Source organism: Ursus arctos, unplaced genomic scaffold (genome assembly GCF_023065955.2).
Source record: "Ursus arctos isolate Adak ecotype North America unplaced genomic scaffold, UrsArc2.0 scaffold_22, whole genome shotgun sequence".
NCBI lineage: Eukaryota > Metazoa > Chordata > Mammalia > Carnivora > Ursidae > Ursus > Ursus arctos.
The window spans coordinates 3,448,329-3,467,990 of record NW_026622897.1 but is presented as its reverse complement, the minus strand read 5'-3'; the positions used below and the strand labels follow the sequence as shown (position 1 = coordinate 3,467,990).

Below are 19,662 nucleotides of genomic sequence, written 5' to 3'. Positions count from 1 at the left end.
AGGCAGATGCTTAACCGCTGTGCCACCCAGGCGCCCCTGCTGGTTGGTTTCTGCACATTAGATAATACACATTAAATAAGACACCTCTGCCAGTCTTGACACTGGTGTCAGTCTTGACACTGCTGCCAGTCTATGACTCTGGTGTCATATAGGAGATGAGCCTCATCAAATCAGCATGGGCTAAACTGTTGGCTGTCTCTTAAATCTATGTGATTACTCAAACAGTCTTCTTTTTTTTTAGTGGCTCCTAGTAGTTGAGGGACCTGACAGTGTCCCAAAGGAAAGGATCACAGTCAGCATCTAGATGCAGGCTGACTGTAAAAGTGATTTTCAGGAAGCAGCTTTTGAAATATATAGTCAAACCCATTTCAGGGAAAGACTTGCCAGTTCCCTCTACATTGAGTCCTGGGGGGATATCTGGGTGAGTACTCTCATGCATACCTGTTAAGAACTGCCTCATTGTTCGCTACAGTCCTATGGGATTTGTAAGTGCAAGCTTCATCGGCTATCAGATCCAGTCATCCCTTGAGTGGCAACAGTAAATGGTAGGGCACCAGGCATGTGTACAATTTTCTTCTAGAGACAGGCTGATGACCTGGTTTTATAGGGGGAATGAGCCAGAGGGAGAAGGTGACAGAAATGCCCACCAGCTCCCCTGGGCTCCATAGGGAAATGTAGCCAGCTCCTTAATGCATGCGGCCAGATTCTTGCATATGGACTCTCAGCAGCAGATTGTAAAGTAGGTAGTCAATTTCCTTTCAGGGAAAGACTAGAGATGGGCATTTTTGCCTGCTCTGTCTGTGCTAATAAGGCCTGCGGGGATAGTTAACAGTGAATGCTCTTGAGCCCATTAGGAATGGTTCCTATAGTCCTGTGGGTCAGAGGTGGGTGTTTTGGGGGCCAGTCTCTTGAGTGACTGCCTTAAAACTGGGCTGCTAAATATATGGTCCAATACCTATGATGCTCATGGAGAAGCTGGGAGTTGGGGATGCCCTCCTGATTGTATGGCACTGTGCTGGGTATAGGTTTTATGGAAAGAGTGTGTCTCAGCCTTTCCTCCCATTTCAATGTGGGTTATTTTCTTAGTTGCCTGATGTGTAGGAGTCACTGAGCTAGTTTCTGATTTTCTCTCAGAGGGACGACTCTGTGTGTGTATATGGGGGAGGAGGGAAGTTCAGGAGCTTCTTATCTCACCATCTAGGTTCCTCCAACTAAACAGTCCTGCTGAATTGGTTCAGTAGCTGTTTCCCATTCATTGTAAACTGTAATTGGAAGTTATAAACGGAATTATTCTCTTCACTTCAGTCTCAGAATGTTAGTTACTAGTGTACAGAAATTTTTTTATATTGACCTTATATCCTGAAACCCTGCTGAATCTACTTACTAGTTCTCAGATTAGATTTTTTTATTAGATTCCTTAGGATTTTCTATTCACAAAATCTTTTTCCCCCCCCCCAATCTGAATGCCTTTTATTTCTTTGTCTTGCTAGAAGCTTCAGTACAATGTTCAACATAAATGATGAGGGGGCATCCTTGTCTGTTCCCGATCTTAGGAGGAAATCAGTCTTTCAGCATTAACTATATTAATATAATCTTTCTTTTGATAATGGATTTACTTCCTATTTGGGAATCTTATGCAATGCAAGAGTTCTCAAGAAATAGCTGTTGAGGGGCTCAGTCATTAAGCGTCTGCCTTCGAATCAGGGCGTGATCCCAGGGCCCTGGGATCGAGCCCCGCATTGGGCTCCCTGCTCCACTGGGAGCCTGCTTCTTCCTCTCTCACTCCCCCTGCTTGTGTTCCCTCTCTCGCTGTCTGTCTCTCTCTCTGTCAAATAAATAAATAATCTTAAAAAAAAAAAAAGAAATAGCTGTTGATTGGCTCAATGAAAGAAAATTCATTCTGGTTTTAGAAATCATAGTTATTTAGGGATAAGTGAGTAAGTTGAGAAAGCGCAATTAATACAATATATTATAATGCAGATATGCAAAAGTTACTGACCTAATCATGTATTACAGTGATATCAAATACTTATGGTAAAAGATTGGTTATTTTTTTCTCTTAAAGATTTTGTTTATTTCTTTGAGAGAGAGAAAGAAAGAGAACGCGCACACGCGCAAGAGAGAGACAGAAAGAGAGGGGGAGCAGAGAGAGAGAGGGACAAGAGCCTCAGTGCCGAGCACAGAGCCCGATGCATGGTCTGATCCCACAAGCCCAAGATCTCAACCCGAGCTGATATCAAGAGTAGGACACTCAACCGAGTGACCCAGGTGCTCCTTGATTATGTGACAATTATATGCCCTAATGTAACAAATATTTTTTTTTCTACTTCAAATAGTGTTATTTAGTAATTACATAGATATCTTAAATATGCTCCCATCTACTAAGGCTGTTTAAGACAGCCTATGATAGCCATTAGGACATATGACCCCATTTTATACTCATTTGTCAATGTCAGCAATTCCTTTCTGGCATGACAGTCTACAATGTATTGAATTTTTTTCCCCTCTGAATTTCTTTGGGAAGAAGGGATATCAAAACCTTTATTTGCTAGACTCTCCTTGTATAATGTCATTGTGAATGTACACATTCCATAAACGTAAGAATTTTTTTCTCTTAGAATGACGAATATCAGAATATATTAGCTTTAAGAATTATACTTTGATAAAATATATTCAAACATCCAGACTATGGGCCTACTAAAATGAATGGAAAAAATAAGTCAAAATTTCTCAGTATTTTCACGATAATCCGTGAAGTAGCGAAATCATACTTTATTCCAGAAACGCCATGTAAGAAGAGTTGACAGTCTACTACTGAATTTTAATATCTCAATTCCATAGTGTGATCCATTCACTAAAATTTCCTGACTCAGAGGGTGATGGCCCACTCACTACAAGAAGGGAATGGATAAATCTGAATCTCTTTTGCAGCCTTTGGTTCTTGTCCTGTCTTAAGCAAAAGATCCTCATCAAAGAAATATGTGGTAGGAAAGAGAAAAAGGGGAAAACATTCTTAACTTCTCTAAAATAAACCACATCTGAGATCAAGCCCTTGGGGCAGACGGCACTCTAATGAAGCAAGGATAATGGCACTCTGCATAGCTCGCTTTCCCTCTACACTGCACAGTTAACAAGAAATACTTGGTAAGCCTTGGCAAGGATGCTGGAAGGAGTTGCCTTAGGCCTTTCAGGATTTTATACTAATGTATGTATCTTGTTCAATAACCATCTATATATAATACATGAAAAGCTGACATAATTTTAAAAAATATGGATTACTCGCAATCAAAAGACTTCCTTATATAACCATTTCAATCTTGCTTTTCTAAAAATCAGAGGACATGGGTCATCAGTTCGATCACCCTTGTGATATCCCAAGTATTGGCAATCTTGATCCGTATAGTGGTACATTTATCATTTATACAGAGAAAAGACCATTATTTAATTTTCCAGGTAATATCATAGTAAGGCAAACATCATAATTACTTTTCATGGTCGCTCTGGCAGATGTCAAGCTAGTCTGCATCAACATATACTGAATCGTGCATTAGAAATATAATGACCACTGTGACAAAAATATTATCCTAGGAGTTATAAAAAGCTTAGTAAGTAATGTAATTTATTCATTTACTGAAACGTTATTTTAAAGCACAGTTAAAATAATCTGGAACACTTGAACAATTCTTCTGAAAAACAGAAAATAGAGAGCTCTTACCAAGTTTGCAATGATGTAATGGTAGCCTTTTACATGCTTCCCAACACTCACAATCTGTGAAAATAGAAGGAAACAAGAGAAAACCAATTTAACTGTACTTAAGGATATTTTTAAAAATAGAATTTTTTAAACTATTTTAGCTTAATTCCACGTGGAAACATGATGAGAAAATGTTACAGTTTTCCTTATAACTAGAAGAAATTCCTAAGCCACTTTAAAAATTAAGTGATTAAAGTAAAAAAAAAAACCAAAAAAACAAAAAAACCCCAAACCAACACTCTAATATCAATCATGCTGTATAAATGATCCTTCACTCAGTAAACCTTGTTCAAAAAACTACTACACTATAATTCCATCAAAGAGAAGGAGATAGTTATGAAACAAGCTGATATATATATATATTTCCAAAAAAGAATATACACTAACATAAGAAACTTAAAATTATTTTGGTCCAAAGAATATAGACATCCTTAACTTGTTGATAATTTATAGAAATATATGACAGGCTGTTTGGTGTCTTCCACTCTTAAGAATGATTTTCTAGGGGCACCTGGGTGGCACAGCGGTTGGGTGTCTGCCTTCGGCTCAGGGCGTGATCCCGGCGTTATGGGATGGAGCCCCATATCAGGCTCCTCCGCTGTGAGCCTGCTTCTTCCTCTCCCACTCCCCCTGCTTGTGTTCCCTCTCTCGCTGGCTGTCTCTATCTCTCTCAAATAAATAAATAAAATCTTTAAAAAAAAAAAAAAAGAATGATTTTCTATGAGTAGATTGAATTTTTGTCCTGAGCAGCGAGCACGGTTTTTCTAAGGCACAATATCTGTGCTCAGATGCCTCTGATACTACAGAATACTTAGTTAATTCCCACCTGCATATGGATAGAGCAGTATTTTATTATAACCAAAAGAATGAAGACAAAACAACATCAAGAGACTTTTTCTCTCTGCTAGATTCATTAGTTTTTTCTAAGAATGTTTTTAGGAATGTTTCAGGAATTAGGAATTCAGAAATTCCTAACACAGAAGTAAAGTTGCATTAGAAGTTAAAACTCTTATTTTCTATAAAATTGACAATCCTTCAATAAGAGAAAATCTAATGACAGATACTGATGAGCAGTTTTGTAATTTCACTGGTTCCTCAAGGGGGACAACACAATATACGAGTTTCATGTACTTTCACCATCAAAGAAAAAATTAAATAGTTTTTAGTGTTTTAATATCCTCTAAATATAATTCTTTGTAAATCGGGGACTTGTGTAAAAGGAAAGGAAAACCCTTTTAAAATCCAGAATATACGAACTGTGCTCAAAAACAGAGCTTTGCACCCAGGGTCACTGGTGAAATGGAGTCTCTGCACGCCTCATCGTTTCTTTTTGGTCATGGCTCTGGCCTCCTCTTTATCCTGGCGGCTCTGCAAACTCACTACAGTGGAGTTTGGATTTTTACTTCTTAGTATTGTTTTCATTGTTCAGGATTTGTTGTGCTTTCTGAGTATGAGGATTTCCCTTCAACAATTCTGGAGAATTCTCTACCAGCATCCCTGATAACATCCCTTCAAAGATGTTTGTTTGCCTCTAACAGTTACTGTAATGTTGCTATCACTGATTCCCAGCTCACAGTGTGTGGTACAGATTCAAATTCCATTTACAATCTGCCTAAAGAGGGTTGTGATGACCACTTCTCACAGGAGGTGTCTGCCCTGCCACACTGAGCCTGGCCCCTGGCAGAAAACACTCAGATGACCCATTATACAGCTAGTAGATGGTTTTCTGGTCCTCTCTGTTACTGCGGTGTCACTCTTCAAGAGTGTGGCTTTAAATTGGATGTGAGGTCTAACTTATTGTCTTGGCTGAGCCCAAAGTTCCTGTTCACAGGTGAGCATTCACCCCCGAGTCAGGCTGCCCAATCTGGCAACTTCCATGTGCACAGTTGCTTTTCCTTCCTGGCTCCTGAAATTTTCTTTACTCTCCAGGGAGCTGAACCATGCATCTGCACTGTTTTACACAGCATGTCTCTATCTTTTATGTTGCCTGATTTATCTAGTCCACAGTTCATCTAAAACTGAACATCCCTCGACAGTCTCACCGTAAAGATGAGGACAAGCAATGTGTAGATGAGATTGTAAATAAAGTCCAGGAAGGAAACCGTCCAATTAGTCATCATACTGGGTAACTCAAACCCGAGTGATTTAGTCCAGGCGGAGGGGGCCAGAGCCCTCGAATTCTCTGGGAATCTCGGGTGGAGCTCGTGCAAAAGAGAATGATAAAGGAACCCCTGATGGCTGGTACTCAGGACACTGCCGACGCTCTTGCAGAGTCGCTGGCTTCCGCTACCCGGTCTCAGCAGGGACCGCTGCCACAGGACAATTCAGTACTTCTCTCCCACGGATTCACTGTGAGCTTCTCTGGCAGGACGGCTGCACCCTCCTCAAGCCCCACACCCATCCTGCCTCTCGTCTCTCAAGGCTCTCGGCGTGTGCTTTCTCTGCAGCACACTCAACAACCTCTCCTTTCTCCTAAAATCATTTTAAAGAGCTAACTCTTGTAAATGTTCAAAAGACATGGAACCAGTAGAAATTCTGTACTCGGTGCCTCCATAAGGAAATGACTATCAGTTCTACATCGCCCAGCAAAGAACTGTAATAAATTAAAGCTGATGTAATACGTTTTCAAGGGACGAGGACTTAGAGAAACTACAAACACCCGAAGTGACAAGAATCCCTGCAGAAAAGGCCTTGGAGAGCTCAGTGTGCATCAGCAGTATGGGAACCGGGGCCTCGGGAGCAGTGATCGGACAGGTTATCTCCCTGGCTGGGGGACAAGAGAGAACACCATTTTTGCTGAGCCAGATCCTCGCTGGGGAAAAACGAATGAGCCGCACAGACTGCCTCTGAACGCCCACAGCCTGACCACAGCCAGCCAGGGGTTAAGGCCAGATCTTGGTCCCTCTAACAAGAATCCAACACTAGACGGTGAAAAAAAAAAAAGAAAAGAAAAGAAAAGAAAAGAAAAGAAAAGAAAAGAAAATCCAACGCATACTCCAATACTCTATAGTAAAGTGTCCTGCCCCCAAAGTGTAGTTTGCTTAAGTTAAAAAATAATTTTTTATGGTTGTGTGACACTGACAGTGTCATGGTGTGGTCTGACATGGCTAGCATCATCTCAGCCACAGCGCAGACTGTCTCGTGTGAAAACAACCAGCAAACAAAAACCTGAAAAGCAACACATCTGAGTGACTTGACTTTGGAAGCGGGCCAAACCTTGTGTCTCTCTATTTCTGATGTTATTCCCTATAAAGAAGGAAAAGAGTGAGGTGACAGATACCAACATGTAACAGCAGCAGCACGTCTGTACCACCAGTGACCGTCAGAGACACGACGGACCACCCGCCTATGCTCTTCCCCTGACCGTTTCGGTGCATGCTGCTGGAACTGCCAGCGCCCGAATTTCCCTGACTTTTGGGTCTGCTCTGGTTCACAGAGCCCACTTTGCTCATGGTGGGGAGGGGCAGGAGGCCAGGTCCGAAGTGCCAGGGGGTGAATGTCCTCCTCCCCAGCAGCCCTCCTACAGTGACGGACAAGTGTGTTTGGCCCAGCTGTTAAGGGAAAACAAAGCCTATGATCAGGACTTGGTTGCAATAATTAATTTTGGCCTTTCATAAAGACAGAAAAATGGTGGTATAGAGACTCTGCATCTCTAGTCTTTTCACCTTCCTAACAGAAACAGAGGATGAAAATGGACAAAGAATAATGATCAAGTGTCTGTTCAGAGTTCTAAAGAATGGGTTAGGAAGAATATACAAGTTCCACTGATCATACACTTTCAAAGGAGCCCATCTTTACAAGAATAAAACGCTTAAGAAAAAGGACTAACTGATTCCTTTGATTACTTTTTCTTGTTTGTTTTTTAGGAAACAAACAGTTGCTTAGAAATATCTATGGTGCTGTGCTGGTCAAATGATTCAGTTCTAAAATCAGGCCTACATATATCAATAAGGTAAATGCCAGATGCAGTCACCGCATTGTTTTATTAACAAACTATGGCCTCATCTTTATGACTGTGATTTCTAGATCTTTACTCCTTTATTAAAATTAGGGAAGAATGAATTCCAGACACTTTTCCACCTTCACCTCACCTTTAAATAAATTTAGTTCAATAAATGTGTCCTATGATGTAAATTTAAGGTAAGGAGATTCAAGGCTTATAAATGTAAGTAAGCCAGTGCTGCTGCTATCAGGGTAGTTTAATTAATCTCTTAAGGGGATAAGCCTCAAACAGAAATGACTGAAATGCAGAGTAGAGTAAAAGGAATGCCATGGATTTTAAGAAGTGTTATCATTTGGTTGGGAGAACAAGGTAATTTGAAAGATAGAACAGATGTTAAGTAAATATTGATTGAGTGGACGAATAAAGAAGTTAGCATACAAATGGGACAAACACAGTATATTAAGATCAATTTGAGACTTGTAGATGATGAGAGTTTGGCTTTTAACCCACAGTCCAATTTTATGTGAATCCTGTATGTATCAATGGTTAATACAGCATTGAGGGGTCTTTCTAGATGAGGGCAGCTGTGTATTACCTCCAACTATCATTACAAAGCCACGTTCATAATACTGAGCTCTGTCTTCAAGCTAAAGGCCTGCGACGGCACGCCCGAATACAAATGGTTTTGGTTTTCCTTTTACTTTGATTTTATAAGTCAGCTGGAAATTCCTCTCCCATCTGCTATCGTGTTCCAGAGAATTCTGCGGTATGCACACAGCAGTCCAGCATTTGGTGGTACTGAGGACACGACGCCCAGTAAATGTTGGAGACTTCCTGTCACTCTCTCTTGTCCTTTGTTTCTACAGAAATCCCAAACCCCCAGATGTCCCTTGAATGTTGATTTTTCAGGATGCTTCAAAATATTTTATTACAGATAAAAACACAAGCTTGAGCTTGTTTAGTTAGTTTAGCTTACCTCAGTTTCACCAAAAGAAAAACTTAAGGCAAAGGGCTTTTGCAAATGGACTGCAGAGTTACAGCTTCATAAGAAAACAGCAGGACTTTTCCTTCTGGGGGTGGGATTCACAGATGGGGAGAGGAAAATAAAGAACCCCAGAACCAAAGGAATGAGGCTACTTAATGTGAGAAGAGATTCAGGGAGAAGACGGAATGAGAGCGCTCATCAGATGTTTTAAGTGGAAGGGGCACATGCACACACACGTACACACACGTAGTTTTTTTTTCTCCTATAGTTGGAGATGTTAGAAATTATGAAAGTTTCTATTAGGACAAACTCATTTTTAGGGAAAAGGGAGAGGAAGAGAGTTGCCCATAAAGGGATGTCTGCATCTCAAACCAGTGATGTGACCTCTCCGTGGAAGCTGCCAGCAGGGCTGCCGACTTCTAGTAAAAGATGTTGGGGTAGAGTCCTCAGACTTCAAGTCCTTTGTACCGCCAGTGACTGTCAGAGACATGACGGGCCGCCCGCCTATGCTCTTCCCCTGACTGTTTTGGTGCATGCTGCTGGAACTGCCAGCACCCGAATTTCCCTGACTTTTGGGTCTGCTCTGGTTCCCAGAGCCCACTTTGCTCATGGTGGGGAGGGGCAGGAGCACAGGTACAAAGTGCCAGGGGGTGAATGTTGCCCTCCCCAGCAGCCCTCCTACCGTGCCAGACACGAGCTGGGGCAGAAATATTCCAACGCTCTTGCCAGAGAGAGGATTCTGACATGTGTGTTCTATTTGCACTAATTCCAAATGACATTTACAATAATCCTCCAGTAATTTACATTAATTTCAAATGAGATTAAGCCCTGGTCACCCACATGGTAATTTTTGGGATAAATGGACCTTTAATTGACTGCATTTCTCCACTGTCTTTCCAGTGTGCTCTTCACCTCCCAAACCAACTGATTACACATAAATCCTTGTCTTAAGGTCTGCTTCTGCAGGAACCAAACTAAGACAGTCTCCAAACAAAAAAAGAAATGACCAATGTGGCAGGAAAACTAATAAGGGTACAAAATACGTTTGTTGGCTAGCCGTCCCAAGCTTTTCATCCCTGTAATGTAAAGCACATGCATCACATTCTGAGTCCCTAATCTCTGTGTATAGTCAAAGACTCAAGTTGCATAAAATACCACGCTGTTATTTGGGTATCTAAATTTGGTGGAAAAGGTTTAATCTCTTATATAGGGAAATAGGAATGAATCAGTATCTTTAATACCTTCTTTTTATTCCTGTATGATTTTCCCCTTCATACTGTCTTTATATAAGTCCTTAAGGACAACCATTCTTAGTACTGGTCTCTTTCTTTGACTATATTCCAAATGTTAAAAATTTGTTTTCAGTTTCATCCTTTCAGAACAAAGATGGTAGATTGCTTTGTACACACTTCTCCACACCGAGGGTGCTGTAAGTGATGTGGTTTGAATGGGGTCATAGAACAATGAGTGAAAACTAAGCGTTGAAATTCAGGTGTTTATCTCCTGCTTCAGGACACTCATTCTCATCATGGTAACTGCCGAGAGCTACAGAAAAGCACGGTGGAGAGCGTATCCTTCTCTCTTTTAGGGTGGTTCCAAAATTCTACGTCCACAGAGCTTGACTAATATTACGATTCTCAACATGCCAACGATGACCATCTCTTAACAGAGATCCATTCTGATTTAATAGCATTTTAATTTAGCGATTGAAAATATTTACAAAGAGGCACAGAAGGGTCTATGGAATTTGTGATTATGAATGTGAAACGCACACATAGCTTGAAAGAGCCCGTGAACACCATGCTCTTTTGTAATTAAAGAGATATTCTGTAAGAAGCAATATAAAAAAATAATTCTAATGAGATGTAGGTGGAGGAGGGTAATCCTTTGCTTTTTCATAAACAAACACATTAAATATGTACAGTTATTAAGTAATGAAGCTGGGACTCCATCTCGGATGTTTTGACTACAATTTTTTTTACTTTTTTTTTTTTTTAACTATACTCTGTTGCCTTCCTTAGGCCATAGCAATCAAAAAAATGAGTTATTTTTGGCCAATTTTTATATGTCTTTCATAAGAGGAAAAGGAATAACAGATATTTAGGACAGTGACATTCTTTATCACATTAGTTGATGAATGCCAAATGTGTTGATGAGAAAACCAGCTTTTTCATAATGAAACAGAAGTTCCTTTTCTTCAAATAATCTCCTGTCTGAACATATTGCTTATTTGAATAACATCATCATGCAAGGTATTCCTAGCCCCACTCTGCAGCAGACGGGGACACAGCCACACAGATGGAGAGCGGTCAGGTAGCATTTAACACACTCAAGTTTAGGTTTCAAGTTCTTCATATGTCCACACAGCACGAAAGCTTAAGTCACTTGGATTCAGTTTTGTGTCATTTGTACTTTACAAATGTATCTAAAAGTTCAGGTGCACAGCCTACCTTTAATGTAAATCCAACTCAACCCAACAGATAATTCTACTTATATGAAAAGCTCAAAGCGATCAATTAAAGGTTCAACTATGTACAGTACAGTTTTAAGTACATTTTATGGTGTTCTCTTTGAAAACAGTAATTCCATAAATGGTTAACTTTCTATTACTCAGAATATTTCATGTCCCTAATTAGACATGTCATCAACAGATAAACATCTATTCACGGGTTACAAAGAAAACCTGAGGGTGCTGGGGGGGTAGGTGGTGATGGGAATAAAAGTTATCTTCACATGTCACATATTGTCACATGTTTCAAAGGGATAGATAATTATGAGGGGATACATGAATTACGTGTCAACTATGTTTGAACATGGCTTGCATAAGCACCCTGTGAAGGTGCTGTTTATGGGATGGATGCCCTCTAAGATCCAGCCAAACTGAGAATCTCCGATGCTATGACTTTCCAGTGTAGGGAACTGTATGAGCCACTTTCTGAGGGCTCCTGCTAACATACCATGTTCCTACCACTATCCCCTTGATTTTATATTTCTTTACCTTATCATACTTATTTGAAATATTATCATCAGAACATTCCTCCCTCCCTCATTTTTCTTAATTCAAAATTTCCTTTATTTTCTTGGAAACATTTTATTTTCCCATATTTTCTAGGCAAATAAAATGCAGAGAGAGAGAGGGAGAGATTCTGTGGCCAGTCTTGCAGGGAACACCAGGTTAAATAAGGTTTGAGGTTGCTTTGCTATAGGAATTTTTTCGAGACTTTAATATGCTAATGTACACCGAAATCCCAGGAGCCAGAGTATGCAGCTCTAGAGAACAGTTTTAAAAGGTTGCTTAAGGACATCTTTCCTATAGCTTTACTCTGTACTCACTGCTTTCCTTAACTTTCACATACATTTCTCACTTTAGTTGCTTTAGTGGCATTTTCTTATTTCTCTGCAGTGTCGATCATCTTAACCCACAATAATAAGTCAACTAAACCATTTGAGGCGTACTCAAAGTAAGTTCTGTCCATAATTTTTGGGGCAGTGCCTCACTATTTAATAACGTTAGCTAGTAACTTTTTGGTCATGAGTTCTAAAATTTGCCTGTTTGTAATTCTACTCAACAGATAAAATTGTGGTTAGTTAAATATAGAAGACATATGACCCCAGAGTCACTCTCTCTTTACTTTTTTTTCAGGAGAATGTTTTCCTGGCCGTTGAGCTTTATGTTTCATTGTATTTCAACTAGCTTAGCGCTCAAGAACCATGTTCCAATGATGTGGATTCAGAGTGAGGACACAGAAGTAAGCAGAGACCCTATTTTCATACACAAGTAAAATCTCTTCTTTGTATACTCTTTACATTTGTTCAAGTGACTAGCTCAGAAATTATTAAAAAAAAAACAAGCAAATGAAAGGTCATAACTAAGAGAAACAAAGCAGGAATAATATGCCTGTTCCTAATAAACGAGATTCTGTTTGGTGTCGGTGTGTTGTATGTGCACAGCAAGCTCACTGTGCAGCTATTTTATTCCTACAAAGACGATTATCCATAACTAACAATACTGTTAAACTCGCCAAAGGAAATGTCCCCCTTTTCTTTTAAACCCCAGTCAGATCAGTTAAACTTCTCAAAATCTTAACAAAAGTAATGGTGACTATGACTCTCTAAATTAAGTGCTATCATGCTGCCTGGCAAAGCAGATATTAAGAAATACATTTAAGAGTTTCTCATGATCACTACTTGGCATTACATATTTACTTGTTGGCTGTGTGTCCCCCTCACTAAAATACAGGCCCATGGAGCTGGCACTTCTGGGGGCGTGGGCACTGCCTGGCCTATGATAAGCCCTAAATAAACAGCTGTTATGTAGATGTCAAATAAATGAAGTTAAAAACTGGTGATACATGAGACACGGAAAATGAAGATGAAGAACCTCTGCTCACGTGGCACACTCCTACTAGTCAGCAGTCTGCTCCCCTTTCAGTCCATTCTCGGAGTTGTCATGAGAAATATCATTCTTAAAACACGAACTGATCAGATCATGTCTAAAAATACCCAATGGCATTGAAAAGCTATGGGGAATATAAAACTACTTAGTAGACCCTATGGGGCCATTTGCCCTGAGCATCTTCTCATTTCCCCTGTGCCTGATGTTCCAACCATATGCACTTGCTTTCCCCAAACATGTGGCTCCATCCCAGGGCTCTGCTCTCTCACTGGCATCTGCCTTGAATGCCCTGTCCCTGCGTTTCTTCCTGGGGAATTCTGACTCATCTTTCAACAATGTGCTTTAGTCTTTATTACACCTTTCTGCACGGCGCTACGTTATTTGCTTGCGTTCCTCTCTTTTCCTTTACATTTGAAATTGCTTCAAGGGATGGAATGCAATTGATTCAACTTTATATACAGTGCTTAGAAATTGCTAGGTACTGAATAAATGTTTGTTGAATAAATGTGCAAATGGGTGAACATCATGTCCATGTGTAAGAAAGGAAAATGGTAGGGTAGATTGGGCAGACACAAGAACATGAGTTTCTCTTGTGTTACATGCAAGGTATTTACATTATTATGTCATTATGTATATTACAATATTTGACCTTCAAATTTAAATTATAACAATCAGTCAAAATAACCACAAAATTAAATATAATAAGAATAGAATTAAAAACATATTTTTCCAGTATAGATTTTGTAGCTGTAAAGGAAAAGACATCGGGTAAGTATAGAGATGATGTAAACCTGGACTTGTAAGAAGATAATAATCATTGGGTATATGTAACTCTGGGGAGAAAAAATAACCTTAAAGAAATAAAAATTCATTATGTGCAATCTCAATCTTCCTTCCATTTACCAGTGTGATCATGTGGACCATACTCCTTTTTTTTTTTTTTGTAAAAATGACACCATTTTAATTTCTTTCCATAATCTGATCTTAAACATGGCACCAGGTATGTAGGAGCTCAGAGGAAACCTAGGTGATCGGAAGGGAGGCTGTGTACAGCCATGACGAGGATTCAGAACGGACTTGTGCTATTACCTTTCTAACTAAATCACAGTGATTAAAAGGATGATTCCCTTCATTCGTTGGCAGGTAGTACACTCTATTACTGTTTACTCTAAACACTCCAGATTTTATAAAGGGCGGTTATATTTATGTTTACTCAGAAAAGTGTCCTCAAAGGTACTGTTGGCTGTGTTGCTTCCTTTTTGTTAATCTCACTGCTTTTTAAACATTTGAAGAGATGCAAAATTCTAATGAAATAAATTATGAAGTTATCCTCTATTTTCTACTTAATGAGGAATATTACTTGCCTTTCTCTAAACCACAGTAGATAAGTCTATGCAGCTGCTTTCTATTTAAGGCTAGAAAAACTAACTTATTTCTCTAAAATTATAAGCAGATTGTCCTTTATCTTTTTTTTTAAAGAAACTGAGTTTTTGAATGTTTGTGTCAACAACAATAATGGAAACTATTCTAAAAAGTGCTCTTGGAGCATCAACTAAAACAAATTTAGTTGAACACAATCAATGCCTAGAATTCACAAGTCTTCCAAGACAAAAGTACTAGCATTCTGACAAGCGTATTTTCCTTCCTCTTCAAAAAACATACATCCTTTGCTTTCTTTACTTTTCCCTTTATTTTAAAATTTTTTACTTTATAAGAAAATGAGGAATTCCTGCAACCATGGTAACGGTTGCTAAGAGACAATTAGAGACCCCCTTCTAACTCCCACCAAATTCCATTTGCACTAGTCTGAGTGAGATCTGTAAACATGTTTCTGTTTTCTATGAAAACAACAAACTCAGTGCACTGTAATGGGATTTGCACATTCAAATCAATTCAGCTAAAAAGTAAGATTAAAGAAGTAAAATTCCCCTTTTTAAACATAACCGCACGTCTTTTAAGTCTCCCCTCACTTTGTTGCAGCTCCTGACTGAGCCGAGCTCGATATGCAAAAGCAGCTTTATAATGAAGCAAAGCGGTGAGCTCTGCCAAGTGCTCCACTGAGGGAAAGTGCTGATACGGTTTCTTTGCTGTAGTAATTTCTTTGAGTGCGTGGTTTGTTCCCATTGCAACGCACTCATTGTTACATTAATATATGGGAATGAAACTCTTGTTTCATTTCCCAGCATCTTTGGTGGGTGAGATATATTCTGGTTAAGAAAGCTCCAGTAATTGAGGGCTCACCTCCAGAACCTTCAGGTGCTGCTGGCTGCCCGTCCTTTAAACACATAAAAGACATACCTCCTGCCTGTGTCTTCAAATGAAGCTCATTCGGACTTTCATTTATTCAACAATTATTTTAGATCCCCTTTCATGTCACTGGGGATATACTGGTAAATGATAAATACAGACCGTGCTCTGAGGGAGATAAGATTTCCACAACAAAGACAGGCAGCTAAATGCAGTAGGAGGATTCCCTGCTGCCTGGAGTCTTTACAGCTTTATGTTTCATTAAGGCTCTACTCTGGTTGCTGCCTTCACCCCCAGCCAATTGTTATCACACAGAAGGATACAGGATATCCTTGTGAGCTCTTCCAGAACTCTGCCCTTGCAGTTGTTTCTGTCTGGAATATCCTTACCTCTCCACTGCTCCTGGGAAAATAATGCATTTTCAATGTACATGTCTGCTTCCCTGGGTTATACTGAGTCACCACATTTTCTGAGTTCCTGACACATGTTGTAATACTTTTGATTCTGAAGCCATCAGAAATTGTCTGGCCATGCTGCACTCGTGTTTCTCAGCCCCAGTCTGGGTGTAAGCGTGCCCAGTTAGGCGCCACCTTTTGCTCATCTGTGTACAGTGCCACTGAGCCTGAAAGATGTACGGCCTTGGATGATGTATTAGGGACCGACTGCAGGACCGTCCTGTCTCCACTGCTGTTGGAATGCACGCCCCTTAATCCCTCTCTAGACCATTCAAATAATCAAAGCCATTTTCCCCAGTGATGAAGCCTCTTCTGTAGTGACTACTCCTGACTGAAGCTAGCTTTCCTTGTGTCCATGCTTTTTCTTTTTTTGGCTCCGCTGTCTCCTAAACTTTTGTTTTTGAAGATTCTTTTTTATTTGGGGGGGGGGGGTCTTAGTGTTAAAAAAAAACGACCCTATGGTCATCAGCCAGTAAATAAAATGTCCCTTTCCTTCTAGATAATGAACCAATCACGGCATATGGAGGCAGGCTCTTTAAGCCTTTGGCTCTTTTCGATGCTTTATTCAAGTCAGAGATGTTTTTGGAAGTGGAGGTGGGTAGAGTTCTAGATTTAGTGCAGTTGTCTATGTCAGAGATGTCTGAAAACATATTATCTCATATTCTAGATAAACAGACATTATCTGTTGCCATACATTTGGCAATTTGCCAAAAATCCTGTCCGCACCTGACCTCTCATTTGGGTGGGGCTAGCCATGGAGGCAGCCCTGGACTTAGAATAAGTTAACTGAGGCCTTGTGCACATTTTACCACTTGGGTGCAAACGGCCACATTTCTGTCTGTCAGAAATTTCCCTCTTTCCAGTTGATTGTGCCCTGAGGCAGGATTACTGGCTTCCTCTGGTGAGGCAATAAACCTCGGAGAGGTCACTCGTGGCTTTTAGGCTTTTCTGATTAATTTGCAAACAGTATGGGAAGGTTACTAGCTTTGCCAATTATCTGAGAGTCCCATTATGTCTAGTGGAAACCCGAATTTCCCTTTTGTGTAGTGAAAGGGGGAATACTGCAGAAAGAAGCACCAATTACGTGTGAGATGTGTGATAAAGAGGCAGTTTGGGATGCCCATGAGCCAATTTCTCAATTCTTTTGCTAAACGACTATTTCATCTTGTAAGGTCAGTCCTTGTCATCTCCTCCCCAGTAAGTACTTGGTGAGGCTTCCTAAATACGTGCATGGCACGTTCTAGGGCTGGTGAAGTTCCAGTTCTCTGCCGAATGCCTCTGACACCATCACATATTCAGTAAGAACTGCACCCGTAACAAAATCCCCAAGGCATTATGAGATCCTTGATCACTTTCTACGTACTATATTTCTAAAGGAAAGAATGTATTTTAGTAGGATTTTAGTAAATGCTTTTGGTTTAAACCGTAGTTAGCCAGAGAAGAGTTCTAACTAGGACAGAAAATGCACCTGTTTCGCTCGTTGCTTTATCTTCAGCGAAGCCTGGCACCACACCTCATGTGGACACTCTAAATATCAGTAGGATGAATGAATGTACAGAAAGGGCCCTTGACCGAGGTTTTACTCTGTGCTTCCTTTCAAGGTGAATCCCACGTGTAAAATTATATACTGCTTCAGGGTCAAATGCAATGATCAGGAAGTCTTTACTGGAAATAGTGTTATTGACTTTTAGAGCAATCAAGATTTTCTAAGATCATCTTGGTCTAATGCTCCTTATTGACAGTAAGAAGTAGAATCACAAACATTAAATTATTCCATTTGTTTTTTAAAAATCAACAACGGAAGATTTCTTATTCATTTCTTCAAAAGTGAAAATATGCATCTATTTTGGAAACATTATAATTTTGTTGCCTTTTTGCTACTGGGTTAAACATATGAATCAGTTTGGCAGTTCAGTATTCAATTGATAAGGTCTTAGAGTTTCCTCAGGACTCTTTGCAAGTAATTGAGTTGAAGATTTAAAATTAATGGATATGTGTGAAAATAAAATAATATATGAAAAGGCTCCTACTATAAAGCCCTGATTTTGATATGAAAGCAATTCTTTTGGTTTCAGCTATATTATTTTTAGCTATTCTATAAAATAACTGATTGTTGTTGGAGGAAGAAACTAGGTAAGATGAATACTGCTAATGTCCAACATAGTATATTAAAGTAAAAACTGACACTTTCAATAAGTGATCACAAATCCAGCAAATATTCACAAAGTATTTTTGGTTTTTTTTTCTGAGTTATTTTCTGCAGATGAGTGGACCAAACTGCCCAATGGAGTTATAAGGCCAAAAATGCAAGCTGTCTTAATGCAGCCTCATACAAACAATGTGACGATAAGTCTAACTTTGTAGTTTTGTTATATTTCTATTTCCTTAATAGCTCAGTGGGTAATATTTATATAAATTCTTCCATTTTTTCCTATGGTGTAATTTAGGATAGAAAAATCAATATGCCTTAAACTACATTCTCAAATAGTTGTTTTGAAACTGATGTTTTGAGATGCTGGAATGGCTAACTACTATTTTAAATAGAATCCGAGGAAGGAAAACTTCCAAACTCATTCTATGAGGCCAACATTGCCTTGATTCCAAAACCAAAGACTCCACTAAAAAGGAGAAATACAGGCCAATATCCCTGATGAACATGGATGCAAAAATTCTCAACAAGATACTAGCAAATCAAATCCAACAGTACATTAAAATAATTATTCACCATGATCAAGTGGGATTTATTCCTGGGCTGCAAGGGTGGTTCGATGTTCGCAAATCAATCAATGTGATACACCACATTAATAAAAGAAAGAAGAGCCATATGATCTTCTCAACAGATGCAGAAAAAGCATTTGACAAAGTACACCATCCATTCTTGATAAAAACCGCGAACAAAGCAGGGATAGAGAGAAATACCTCAGCATCATACACAAAAGACCCACAGCTAATATCCTCAGTGGGGAAAAGCTGAGAGCTTTTCCTCTGTGGTCAGGAACAAGACAGGGATGTCCACTTTCACTGATGTTATTTAATGTAGCACTGGAAGTCGTAGCCATAGCAATCAGACAACAAAAAGAAATAAAATGCATCCAAATAAGCAAGGAAGAAGTCAAACTTTCACTATTCACAGATAACATGATACTCTATGTAGAAAACCTGAAAGACTCACCAAAAAAAATTGTTAGAACTGATCCACAAATTCAGTGAACTTCCAGGATACAAAATCAACATAGAGAAATCTGTTGCATTTTCACACACCAATAATGTAGCAGCAGAAAAAGAAATCAAGGAACCAATCCATTTACAACTGTACCAAAACCCATAAGATACCTAGGAATAAACCTAACCAAAGATGTAAAAGAGCTATACTCTGAAAACTATGGAACACTTATGAAGGAAACTGAGGAAGACACAAAGTAATAGAAAAACATTCCATGCTCATGGATTGGAAGAACATTGTTAAAATGTTTTACTACCCAAAGCAATCTACACATTCAATACAGTCCCTATCAAAATACCACAAGCATTTTTCACAGAGCTGGAACAAACAATCCTAAAATTTTTATGGAGCCACAAAAGACCCCGAATAGCCAAAGCAATCTTGAAAAAGAAAACCAAAGCTGGAGGTATCAAAACTCCAGAATTCAAGCTATCTTACAAAGACATAGTCAGCAAGACAATATGGTACTGCCATAAAAACAGACACACAGATCAACAGAACAGAACAGAGAACCCAGAAATGAACCCACAACTGTGTGGTCAACTAATCTTCAACAAAGCAGGAAAGAATATCCAATGGAAAAAAGACAGTCTCTTCAACAAATGGTGTTGGGAAAACTGGACAGTCACATGCAGAAGAATGAAACTGGACTACTTTCC

At 39.4% G+C, this 19,662-nt stretch overlaps 1 protein-coding gene across 2 annotated transcripts in view; it reads right to left on the bottom strand.

The window, feature by feature from the left end:
* The window catches only part of GRIA4 (glutamate ionotropic receptor AMPA type subunit 4), a 359,257-nt gene that overhangs the window by 78,576 nt on the left and 261,019 nt on the right, over positions 1 to 19,662 (bottom strand). For both annotated transcript variants that reach the window (XM_057316828.1, XM_057316827.1), the window contains exon 5: positions 3,716 to 3,769. In XM_057316828.1, coding sequence (XP_057172811.1) covers positions 3,716 to 3,769 — 54 coding nt within the window. The remainder of the gene's footprint in view (positions 1 to 3,715; positions 3,770 to 19,662) is intronic.